Here is a 13,324-nt window from a genome sequence, read left to right on the forward strand (position 1 = left end):
ATCAGACTGAGTCATACTATGATATTTAGATATACTTCTCAATGGGAGGAGGAGTGTGGACATGCCCTGTCCCAAGCATATCCTCTGATTTTTTTCAGTCCACATGGGAACTGTGCAGGCTTGACCATCACTTAGGATAACATAGCCCTACTTCCCCAGTGCACATAGAGGAGGAGCAGCAGGGACTTGCCTCCCTTTTCCTGGGGATGCCCAATAGAAGCAGTTCCTTGCACTCCCTTAAGCACAGAGACTGCAATTGATGTCCCCCTTGCACAGGGCACAGAAGCGGGGAAAAGCTCTTTCCATATTCTTTCCATCCCCATCCAAGGGCCAGGGACAGGTTTAAATAATAGTTTGGGGGGTTTTAAACAAGAAATTGCAGTTTTAAATCTAGGTGTGTTAAATATTTACACATGGAGATTTTCTCAGTTCAATTGGTTTCTTGCAGTTGGGGAAAATAAAGAAATCAGTCCATTAAGACTGTATTTGTAGTGAATAGTTGTCCGATCCAGATAAAAAAATATACTTTCTTCCCCAGCCTATAATATAATTATCCAGGTTGGTGCTGTGAACTGATTTTTGAAGTGTCATTGATTAAAGAAAAGGGAAATATGGCAGTAAAGGGTTGGCTATCATGAGAAAAATGTATCTTTGGGTATATTTGAAATGATAAAATTCATGGGGCTTTTAAACAGAAAACCCCCCATTGAACCCATTCTGTAACACCATATGTAAATTTTTCAGGTGTTGCTATAAGTAATGTTCTCTGTAGCTGTATTGCTGCTGAAAGTTGAATCCATTTTTTTTTTTTTTAAATGGAAGTATATAAGAACATAATGTGCATACTGGGTCAGACTAGTGGTCCATCTAGACCAATATTCTGCCTTCTGACAACAGCCATTGCCAGATGCGTCAGAAGGAATGAGCAGAACAAGGCAGTTATCAAGTAATCCAACCCTGTCATCCAGTCCCAGCTTCTGGCAGTCAGAGGATTAGGGGAGACAAAGCATGGGATTGCATCAGACTATCTTGGTTTATAGCCATTGAGGGACCTATCCTCCATGAACTTATCTCCATTCTTTTTTTTTTTACCCACTTATACTTTTGACCATCACATCCCCTGGCAATGAGCTGAACAGATTGACCATTTATTGTGTGAAGAAGTACTTCGTTATGTTAGTTTTAAATCTGCTGCCTATTGTGTTATTCACTTTCTCCACGCCATTCATGATTTTATAGACCTCTGTCATATCCCCACTTAGTTGTCTCTTTTTCTCTTTCCTGTCTTTTTTTTTTAATCTTTCCTCATATGGAAGTTGTTCTATACACCAATCATTTTCATTGCTTTTCTCTACACCTTTTCCAATTATAATATCTCTCTTTTGAGATGAGGTGACCACAACTAAACACAGTATTCAAAGTGTTGGCGTACTATGGATTTATATAGTGGCATTATATTTCCTGTCTTATCTATCCCTTTACTAATGATTCCTAACATTGTTAGCTTTTTTGACTGCCACTGCACAGTGAGTAGATGTTTTCAGAGAACTATCCACAAAGACTGCAAGATCTTTCTTGATTATTAACATCTAATTTAGATCTTGGCATTTTGGATGTACAGTTGAGATTGTTTTCCAATGTGCATTACTTTTCACTTATCAGCATTTAATTGTATCTACTATTTTGTTGCCAAGTCCCCCAGTTTTGTGAGATCTCTTTGCAGTCAGCTTTGGACTTACCTATCTTGAGTAATTTTGTATCATCTGAAAACTTTGCCACCTCACCCTTAAACCTTTTTAAATAGATCACTTATGAATATGTTCAAAACATACTTGGACGACCCTGCTATTTGCCTCTCTCTATTGTGAAAATTGACCATTCCTACTCTTTGTGCCCTATCTTTTAACCAGTTATCTGTCCATGAGAAGACCTTGCCTCTTTATCCCAGGACTGCTTAGTTTGCTTAAGAGCCTTTGGTATGGGACCTTGTCAAAGGCTTTCTGAAAGTTCAAGTACACTGTATCAACTGAATCACCATTGTCCACATGCTTGTTGACACCCTCAAAGAATTCAAATAGATTGGTGAGCCATGATTTTCCTTTACAAAAGCTACATTGACTCTTCCCCAACATATTCGATACATAGCGTATATGATAATTCTGTTCTCTGTTGTAGTTTCAGTACCAGGCAAACTGGTTGAAGTTAGGCTTACCAACCTGTAATTGCCAAGATTGCCTCTGGAGCCTTTTTTAAAAATCAGCATTACATTAGCTGTCCTCCAGTCGTCTGGTAAGCGATAAGTTACAAACCACAGTTAATAGTTCTGCAGTTTCATATTTGAGTACCTTCAGAACTCTTGGGTAAATATCATCTGGTCCTAGTGACTTACAGTAACTCCTCACTTAAAGTCGTCCCAGTTAACATTGTTTCGTTGCTGATCAATTAGAGAACATGGTCATTTAAAGTTGTGCAATGCTCCCTTATAACCTCGTTTGGCAGCCACCTGCTTTGTCCGCCACTTGCAGAAAGAGCAGCCCGTTGGAGCTAACAGGTGGGGGCTTGGAACCAGGGTGGACTGGTAGCCCCGCGTCAGCTCCCCGCTCCCTTAAGTTCCCTGTGTGGCAGCCGCCCAGCAGGCTAACAATTGCTGGGCAGTTCAGCTGTCCTTCCCCCCACTGTCGTGTGCTGGAGTTGCTCTCGGGAGCTTCCTGCTTGCTGTGAGGGTAGAGGGGTGCTAATGTCAGGGTATCCCCCTCCCCCCTGCTCCTGCCCCCCCTGCTTATGCCATCTCCATAGAGCAGCGGGGAGACAAGACAGGGCTCAAAACTAAGGGAGCTTGCTGGCAGCAGCTGCTGCCTCAACTTGCTGATCTACTTAAAAAGGCAATGTACTTAGAGTGGGATCAGTGTGCTTAAAGGGGCAATGCACATCACACACACACACGGTGTGTGTCTCTGTCTGCCATGCTGTCTCCCCTCCCTTCATTTGTGCTGCCTTAGAGTGTGAGGCTACATTAACAACAATGTGTTAACCCTTGAGGGCTCAGTCGAGTGCTAGATCATTTAGCTTTAAGGCATTCCCTGGGAAATATCCCACCCTCTGACTTCACCACCTCAACCAAGCTTCACAATCATCATTGGTGTGTACAGTATTAAATTGTTTGTTTAAAACTTATACTGTGTTATATATAATAGTCTACCCTGAAACAGGGGGGGGAGGAGGGGGAGGAGAAAGAAAGGGGTGCTCTCTTCTCTGTCCCATCAGTTAAGCCATCCTATGCCTTACTTTCCCCTTTTTTCCATCCTGTTCTGAAGTAGCTGTCCTAGTTTCTCATTTTAAAAATCTGGTTGTTCTAGAAGTAACTGACTTCATTCACTAGTGCTGTCACATTGATATATTTTAGAATGAAAATTTTCAGCCTCCTTTCATTCTTTAGTTATGCATGGGCAATTAAGTCAGACCACTGTGGAAATATGTTAGGCATTTTTTCCTTACTTTCATTGGACTACTCATGCTTATTTAAGCATATACTTAAGTGCTTTTCTAGATCAGGGCCACAGTGCTCAGGTTCGAGCTTTGTGCCAGCAGCATCTCCTTGCTATGCAGGTGTCTGGACTGATATGAAATCCATATAGCTGGAGGCTTCTCTAAGATTTCACCATAATGTGCCTGTCTCACAAGTGTTCAGGGGAGGGGTTGTGACAGACGGGTTGAGAATTAAGGTTTGGGAAGACTTTTACTAAATATTCTGTTATAAGAGTAACTAAACCTAAACTGGTCTGGCTTTCAAGTTTGTTTTCTTTGTTTTGTTTTTAAAATAACCCTACAATACACTTCTAATGAATTTTTTTTGTCCTCTAAGTTAGTGATACCTAATACCAACCTTAACCCCTATTTCAATCTATTTATATATGTGTAGAGAACTATTTCATTAAGATGCTTTTAAAATGTAAAATAATAGTGATGCTGCTGTCTTGAAGCACAATAGTAATTTCATGAATGCTTTTCTTTGTAGCTTTTAATTGTCAACAGGAGTTGCGTATGAGTGATTGCTGTCAGTGGAGCTTGCTTGTGCATAACTGTCTTTTTGAAATGTGTGTATCTTATGGGAAGGCTTTGGAAGATAGCTCTAGGGTGTTTAAAGTTAGTCCTAATCAGTCAAAAAAAATTGTTTTGCATGCCAATGTTAGCACATGTTAAGTTTTCTACTGCAAAATATTGTGCAACTCAGGAACAGATCTACTTTGTAAAGTTGTGTCATCATTTCAGGATGAATTACCACAGAGAGAAATATAGATAGACCGTTTGTCCAATTCAAAATGTAGAACACAGATTTTTACTTTGAAAACACGCTATCTGGTTACAATAAAATGGCTGCTTCAATTTTTGAAGGTTTTTTGGTAATTTTTTTAAAGTTCATATTCTGGATATCATAGTTGGTTGTATTATGTTTCAAAGAAAATGACTTGCACCCTTAAAGGAAAAATTAGGTGTACAAGTGGATTTTTTTTTTCTTTCGCAGGAAAGAACTAATATTATCTGGCACTTTAAGTCCAGTTAAGGATTTACATCTTGGAAAACTGGCATTAACGAAGTTTCCGAAGAGTCCAGAAACATGGATTCACAGGTTTCTTGTTTTTTTTCCTTCCCTCCTCCCCCCAAATAAATAAATATTAATATATATATATTTTCATACTTCTGTCTGTGTTTAAGGAGGGAAGGTATGGATGGAAACAGAGCAGATTTCCAAACCATCTACTGTAAAATTCATTGCTTTGGGGTTTTTTTGTTTTGTTTGTTTTTTTTAAAGATTCTGATCAACTATATGTAGGACTTAATGTTCAAATCAGATATGTGTTTCTGCATGTTACATGTCTTTTTAATACAACTACAGTGGTGTGTAATTTTTCTTCATTTTGTATTCCCAGTGTGACTGCTTGAAAATTGCCATAAAATTAATGCTAGGTTTTCCATATTTTACTTTTATTATTTATTTATTTATTTATTTTGCCTTTAACCTGTTTATCTTGTAGATCTGCAAGAGAACCAGGATACGTTTAAAAAATTAAATTTTGTAATTGTAGCTAGGTTATATCCCATTAGTGTACTATAATAATTTTCCTTATGACTATATTTTCCTCATCCATAGGATTATGCAGTGACAATGTCTCCCTTACTGAGCAATAACAAAGAAAAGGTATATTTTAAAAAGGCAACCCAATGCTTAATCAAATGTACCAAATCCCAAATGCCTCGGGATGGCTCCCACGCTCCTGGCTGGTGAGTGGGGCTGGTGATGCCTGATGCTTGCAGGCATATGGTAGAGGAAGGCTGTAGTCCTGGCCCAGCAGAGCAGAGACCCTAGCCAGAGCTGTGAGAAGTTGTTGTCATCGTCCCTGGCTGTGTAGGAGCTCACTCCACTGCTGAATGGCTCTGTCCCTGACCAGAAGCCATTCAGCAGTGATGTGGCCTCCCCTGCAGCTGGGGACATTTCCTCCTCATGACACTACCCAAAGGTCTCTACTACAGCCCACCAGGACTCCAGCCTTCCCCATACCTTGTGCCTTCAGGGATCCAGTGTCATTGACCCTGTGACCATGCAGGGAGCTCTCTGCAGCTCTGTTGTCACAGCCCCATCCACTCACTCACTATCCAGGAGTGGCAGAACCATCCCCAGGCAGAAACTGTTCAGCAGTGGGGTGGACTTCCCTGTGACAAGGGGCTCATCCTCCTCCTTACAGTCCTGGCCAGGGGTCTCTGCGCCACTGGGGCCAGGACAACTGCAGCCTCCCCCACATGTTGTACCCCGATGTCTTGTGCTCCTCAGCCAGATAGAGAGACCCCTGCAGCCACTGTGTTTGTACTGCCCTATCCCCAACCCTACCCGCCACAGCTGTAAAAAATAAAAATCAACACGAATTGTCAAAATTAAAAAAAAAAAAAATCTGCCAAGCTTAGTTATACACGTCCTTTCCTGCTATTTTGCTTTAATAGTGTTGGCATGGAACCAGAATTGAAGAATTTAATTGTAGTTACACTGGTTTTTAGCTTTCTAATCCTGCAACCTCTTTTCACCACCTCTACCTTTTTCACACTATTTGACTGCTTTGCTTTATGTAACTACATTATACAGAATGAAAAGGAAGGTAGATGTGATGGAGAGGAGAGAAATAAGTTGCAAGTGCCATGATTTAGCGATAGCTGCCTCAAACTCCTTCATACTAGTCAATACTGGACTATTCACTGTACCATGTAATATATAATGTACCTGAAGTCATGTATGTCATTCTCGAACAGTGACATTCTTAAGAAATAAAGAAAAGTCAGGGTTCCTTCACACACATTTTTTGTCCTTCACATTTAGTGTTAAAAGTTCTTTACCTGGAAATAAAGAATCGGAAGTTATTTTATGCTTTATTCATGCTAAAGGAATGAATATTTCATCATTTAATTTTCCTGCATAAACATATTTTTGTCTCTCATTTTGGGTCTTTGTCACTCACTATGTCCCGCTTTTTCATTTTGGCAGTTTGAGGTATTTTGAGCAGCAAAAAACATATTTGAGTATCATAGGCTTTGTTTTTAAAAAAAAAAAAAAAAAAAAAAACGCTGCATTTGTGACATGGATCCGCTCTTCTAAATGAAGTAGTCAAAGACTGTGGTTTGACCTGCTGCCCTCCTTTAGCTACAGTGAATGTCATATCAGAAGCAAACTTACAAATACAGGCGTGATCCAGTGTTCTTGATCTCCGATTAGAGATGCACTCAACTTAAAAATCATACTTCTTCCCTCTAAAAATTTTAGCTACTATAATTTTCTAAGTAACAGCCAAGGTTACTGGGAATGGTATTTATATATAGCTAGTTTTAATGTTTCTCCTATACAGTATTTGGTCAGCAAGTTTCCTCTGTTGTTGATGTGGGTCATGCACACCCTAATCAGGGGAAGAGAGACATTCTTTAAAAAAGGGGGTGGGGGGAAGAGACTGTGGAGCAGTTGATGATGTCACTTAATGAGTTTTTAGACAATTTTGTAATCTTATGAATAAGCTATTTTTGACTGGTTAATTTTTAAAGCTTTATTAAGGAAAGAGTTCACCTTTCTTCAAGCAGATGGAAGGACATTGTGTTGGCTCACTTTCATTTCAAATACTACCAAAGTGGACAAAAGGGTGTAACTTTTTTGGTCTCGGTTGTTAAAACTTGTAAGTCCTGATCGAGAGGTCCACTCAGCTTTCCATAGAATCCCCTCTTGCAGCACTGTTTGTCTGTTTACATGCTGCTGTTGACCTTCCTATGTCTGCAATACCTTTTTTAATGAAAGATATTTGAAATAAATTTGATCAGAAAAATATACTTGTTAGCAGCTTTACTTTGACAAAAGGTTGTATAAGCCGTCAGTACATCTATTGCAGTTTTGAGGCAGTGACTTTCTTAAAGTGCAGTTCTACTCTAAAGTGCCTTTTACAAATAAAATACAATGTGGGAATCTGTTTGTCTCAGTGATTCCAGGTCAAATGTGACTAGTTTCCTAGTAAAAAGGTGGTTTTTTCTAACTGCTAGACCAGCAATCTCTGCCTGGGACCTCAGAATTAAGCTGGGTTTCTTTTATTTATTCCTTCTATATCATCACTAGTAATAAAGGGTTCTGCAGGAGAAATTGAAGCCACATTGATGCCTGTGTACCTCTATTGCTTTCAATGAGTTTGCACAAGTGTAACTGGAAGTTAGTAAACAGTTCTGTTTATGATGCACAAGAAGAAATAGAATCCCATTCAATTGCTCTTTGCTGTACTGTCTCTGCAGGGCTAACGAGTAAAAAGCAGTAAAGTCTTTTTTTTCTTTTGTGACTAAAGTCAGCAGATATGACTGAATCCACACACAGGGTGCAGATCTGTTGAGTAAGAAGGTATTTTTACATAATCCTTTTTCAACATAAAACCTCACTTTAACACTATGGATGTCTTGTGAAAAGTGAATTCTTCAAAATCTTCCATGATATTTTTGAATATTTTTAATATATATTTGGATATTTAAATATTCCATGATATTGTTTTGGCAAATTTTGTATATTCAGGTTTTTGGTAACTTTTTTTTTTTTTTTTTTTTTTTTTTATTGACTTCCTCAAATTCTCAACATTAGATAGGACCAATAACAGTAAATGAACAAAGAGAGCTGAAGTAGATACAGTAATGCCCCACTTAAGGTTGTAGTTATGTTCCTGAAAAATGCGACTTTATGCAAAACAATGTTAAGTGAATCCAATTTCCCCATAAGAATTAGTGTAAATGGGGAAGGGGGGACTAGGTTCCAGGGAAATTTTTTTTGCCAGGCAAAAGACATTATATACATATACATTACAAGTTTTAAACAAACAGTTTAATATTGTACACAGCAATGAATGATTGTGAAGCTTGGTTAAGGTGGAATATTTCCCAGGGAATTCCTTGCTGCTAAATGATGAACCAGCACTCTGCTGAGCCCTCAAGGGTTAATACTCTGTTAATGTAGCCTCACACTCTACAAGGCAGCATGGACTGAGGCAGGAGGGAGGAAACACAATAGATGCAGGGCAGTAGCTGCAAACACTTCCCTGCAAAAAATGAACATGATGATGAACCCACTCCCTCCTCCTGACAGCACATGCATGGCTGCACAGGTGCTGACTTTCCAAAGTGCTGGGGAGTGCACGCATGAGAGAGGGGGAGGTGCATTGCCCCTTTAAGTACGCTGACCCCACTTCAAGTACGTTGCCCTTTAAAGCAGATCAGACAGGAAGCAACAGCTTCCAGCAAGGTCCCTCTTTTCTGTTCCTGAGCCCTGTTCCCCTCCTCCGCTTTGTGGAGAGGGGGCACAGAGTGGGGGGGCAGGAGCAGGGGAACATCCTGATATCAGCACCCTCCTCCCCCAGCAAGCAGAAAGTTCCCAGGAGCAGCTCCAAGACAGAGGGCAAGGCAGGAGCAGCACAGCAGTAGGCGAGGGACAGCTGAACTGGTTCTGGACAGCTGCCGAGCCACATACCTTACAGGGAATTTAGGGGAACTGATGGGGTGGGGGGGCTGCCAGCCCCCTCCCCCGCCCCCCCAGTTCTAATCCCTACAAGGAGAGGCTACTCTTCCAGAGAATCCTGAAAACAGTGGACAGAGCAGGCAGCTGCCAACGACATTATAAGGGAGCATTGCGCAACTTTAAACGAGCTTGTTCCCTAATAGATCAGCAGCGTAACAATGAAACCACGTTCACTGGGACAACGTTAAGTGAGGCGTTACTGTACTCTTAAATGTGTCTATTAACTGAAGACTTTCTGTATCTGAATAGCTCACAGGTTTTATGTTTAGTCTGTTTCTTCCCCCAACCTCCAGTTTATCCTGAATTAAGATGATGGAAAACTCCACGTACGTTGGTTAATTTATATAGTGAAATAAGGAACAAAACAAAATGTGTTTTTTCTCTTAAAACTGCTTTTGCATTGTTAACCCTCTACACCATTTAACCAGACGATGGGTGCTGCAACAACTAATTCAGGAAAACTCCTTGCCAACTCTTGTAACTAAAGGGAACTTGGGAACAGTGCCTATGGAAAGAATTCAACGATTAGTGCAGGAGGAAATGGATGTCTGCTGTGAAGCTGCTGGGAGATATCCAAGCAACTACAATGCCTGGTCCCACCGTATCTGGATTTTACAGCGTTTGGGAAAGCTGGATGTCAAGGTACAATACTGGAGTGTATAAACCCCTACGCAGAATTTGTACATTTTAAATCTGGATCATCATAAAGCAGTGTGCTGTGGGAGAGGTGAATAATCGTCTCAGTGGTGTTGAACTGATGTACACAATTAATGCTTTAGGAGAATAAGCATTCCAGGGACAAGGACTGTTATGTTGCTCTGTCAGACTCTTATCAATGTAACTAGCACCCATCTGTTGGTGCTTAACTGATTAGAGGGTAGATGGGAGTCTGGGAGATGAAGCAGAGGACTGAGCTTAAATTCTGTGCTGGTATAATCTGTAAGAGCCCATTAGAATAAAAGATACTATGCAACAGATGACATTCCAATACTCTAATATTCTCCTTTTTGTTTTACTACCAGTGTTCTTTCATGTCATTTTGTGATGTCAGAATGTGTGCATAGAGGACTAGTATAGGATAAAGGGACCAGGCAATTTAGAAACAGAAAAGTGGTGCTTATAAACATTTTCATGAGATTCGAGGACACCCTTCATCCCAGTTTATGCTGAGTTTAATAAATCAGCATATACATCAAAGAGACAAAACTGACTAACTGGCCTTAAATATGCCTTATCAACTTCAGCAGTGATGTCTTGTGAAAATCTTTTAGTTGAACCTCAGGCATGTTCGTATGGTTCATCCAAAAATGGAATGCACTCAAGGCCTACAGGAAGGGAAGTTATTGACATGTGACATGATCTAAAATTAAAAGTACAGTTTTCTAATTACTCTTACTCTGTGATTTCTCAGTTGTGAGGTGAGTTCAATGCCTTTATTATGCTGATGCTTTGACCTTCCATGGTAGCTGTTCCTGACTCTGCATTCTTTCACTACCATCACCTCATCTGTATGGTGTTTTTTTGTTTTGTTCTTGTTTTTTGAGAGGAGAGTGCTGACTATGTAGAATCACAAAATCTGTTCTGGGCCTATCACTGGCAATCTGGGAGGTCATTTTGCTTATACTTTTTTCATCTGAACATTTTTAGAGATCTGTACATATTCCATAATAACCTGAAAAGTGTGAGGTAGTCAGACAGTCCAGCAGCTCTCCCATCAAATTCTCAAATAAAAGGTGAGTGTGCAAAATTCAGAACTACGAAATTTGGGGGTTTTATTCATCAGGAATTGAAGACTCTCAGACAAACCCTTGATGGCTGCATTTTTTTGTCTATTTCAGTGCAATTAAGTGGAACACAACCATTCTCCCCTTTAATTGGCAGCAGCTGTTTGAAGGACAGGGCACCATCTCAAATGCTTTTGCAGCTGCTGTTCTCATAGCTGTAGACTATCAAAATAGGTAAAGTGAGAGAGGCTGCAGCTTGACACAAATAGCTGTCCTTGGGTTTAGAATTTGTCTGGTGTTTTCATTCGTGTACAGCTATGTGAATTGCATTGAGCAATGGCAATTCACAAATAATTATGGCCGTGAAGGAAATGTAGATCACACACCAGCTTGTTTTTATTTTTTGTTTTAAATTTATGTTCTGAAACTCCCTCTTCCTTTTGCCTTCCATCCATCTTGGCAATCATCCCAGTTTCCCTACTGGTCTACTTTTAATCCTTTAGGAAAGATCTTTATGCTTATCCCAGAATCCTTTGCAACAATTGCTGATGCAGCACTTCAGAGGCATCATTGCCATGCTGCATTAGAGATGTCTGTGGGAATTAGGAGGGCTGTTAAACTTGGGGGATGGGGAGAACAAGGGAGGTTAGAAGTTTTAGGACATACCTATAATCTAGGGAATGTAAATACACAACATTATAAAAGGACATTTCCAGTTTGGTGTATTTGTGCATGAACACCCTGAAAAGAATTAATGGGAAAAAAAGACAAATGGAAAAAGGGAGACATGACACTTCCCCTTCTTTCCCCCCCACCCCCCCCTGAAAATATAAAGGACCATAATTTTATAGGGTTTTTTCTAATTTTGTACCTTTGATCAGTTGAATGTATGTAATTCACTGTGAATGCCAATTATAATAGTTAAAGGTAAACCTGCCTGATTGAGACCAAAAATTAGATAGCTAGAACTCTTCATGTTGGTGAGGTTTTTTTTTTTTTTTTTTTACCCCACAATTACTAGCACCTGCAGTTTTGCATCCAAGTTGAGGCTCCTTTTAAAAATGTAGCCCAAAATTATTATTATTATTAACATTTACATACTGTAAACTGTCCTAGAAAGCTATTGGGTTTTTTAATTATATTTTTTTCTAAATCTAGAACATTTTGAAGCTCATTCTAAAACACTTTATTCTTGGAAGGGTATAAAAAATCTCAGGGTAGAGTTTGGCCCTAAATTTAGGTGGTGTTACAAAATTATGACCAGAGCTTCAGTCTCCTTCACTAAAAGGTAAATATTGTCTTTCTTTGATCCTAAAATTTTCTTTTTTTTTTTTTTTTTTTTTTTTAATTTAAAAAATAAGCTCTTAGAGTTTACCTATAACCCTACTACAGGCTTTAAATATATTATCTGCTTGCAGAATTAAATCATTTTGTACGCATGACTCACAGTAAGAGTAACTCAAATGGCTCGATCCTACACAATATATGTGATTTAGGTTACGCGGGCTGGCTTTGTGGTGGATTGATTAGTCCGCTAAAAGGCCACTGTAATGGGGTGGAGTACCCTGCATGCAGGTCTTTCTCTTGCTGACTAATTTTTGTCTGGTATTAGAATCATGAAATGCAGATTTCTTTTTGCCGGCTCTATCTGACATCTGGTCAAGTGAGATTTAGTAACTTCAACCTAGGATATAAAAGAGCTTGTCATATCTCTCTGGGGCATAGGGGACCAAGGATAGGGGAGTCCTGCAGGAAAAGGTTCTCAGAATGACCAAACACAGGAGGAAAGCTGAGATTTGTGGTGGCGGTGGTGTTTATAGTAACAAAGGCAAATGTTAGGATGGGGATAAACTCACTTCATATCTGTTGTATCTATTCTCTGTTTGAAGCAGTATGGAAGCTCCACCTACTTGTCTTACCATGGAAGACAAAAAAGAGAAGCTCTCGCATCCGAGCTAGTCAATCAAGGAGCTGCAGATACCTTCTCACATTTTGTTAGCTGGGGAATAACTCATCTCTTGTGATGGATGGTAGAGGATGCATTGAACATTATACCCTTAAACACAGTTGTCTTATTTGGTGATCAGACTAAACGTAGTCTTGGACTCTTGTAGATAATTGGATGGTAACAAAATAGATTGTTTAACCTTCATCAGTGCTTGAGTTCTTCTGCCTCCAATTCCTTCTTAAATAGCAAGCATCTTCCACTGTTGTGGAGTCTGTTCTACAAGCAGTGGGTTTTCCAGGTACGTCTCAAGAGGCATGGGGAACTTTTTTTTTTTAATCTTTCATTTTTAAAACATAGTCTGATCATCTCATAAAATTAGTCAAATGCAATGTGCGCAGCACAGGCACAAATTACTTAAAAGGTTGGGTTTTCTTAAACAGTTCTTGAGGTTGCCATTGCTTTTAGCAAAAATCTTTAAAACTGCAGATAACATCTGCCAGAGAGAGGGAGGATGGTCTTGTGGTTTAAAGCATAGGTCTGGGAGTCAGGAGTTCTGGCTTCTATTCCTGACTCTGCCACAGA

The 13,324-nt window shown here is 39.7% G+C and overlaps 1 protein-coding gene across 1 annotated transcript in view; it reads left to right on the forward strand.

The window, feature by feature from the left end:
- Window positions 1–13,324, forward strand: part of PTAR1 (protein prenyltransferase alpha subunit repeat containing 1) — a 46,627-nt gene that overhangs the window by 19,020 nt on the left and 14,283 nt on the right. The window contains exons 4-5 of the mRNA XM_054031304.1: window positions 4,523–4,627; window positions 9,499–9,712. Coding sequence (XP_053887279.1) covers window positions 4,523–4,627; window positions 9,499–9,712 — 319 coding nt within the window. The remainder of the gene's footprint in view (window positions 1–4,522; window positions 4,628–9,498; window positions 9,713–13,324) is intronic.

Source organism: Malaclemys terrapin, chromosome 6 (assembly GCF_027887155.1).
Source record: "Malaclemys terrapin pileata isolate rMalTer1 chromosome 6, rMalTer1.hap1, whole genome shotgun sequence".
NCBI classification, from domain to species: Eukaryota; Metazoa; Chordata; order Testudines; family Emydidae; genus Malaclemys; species Malaclemys terrapin.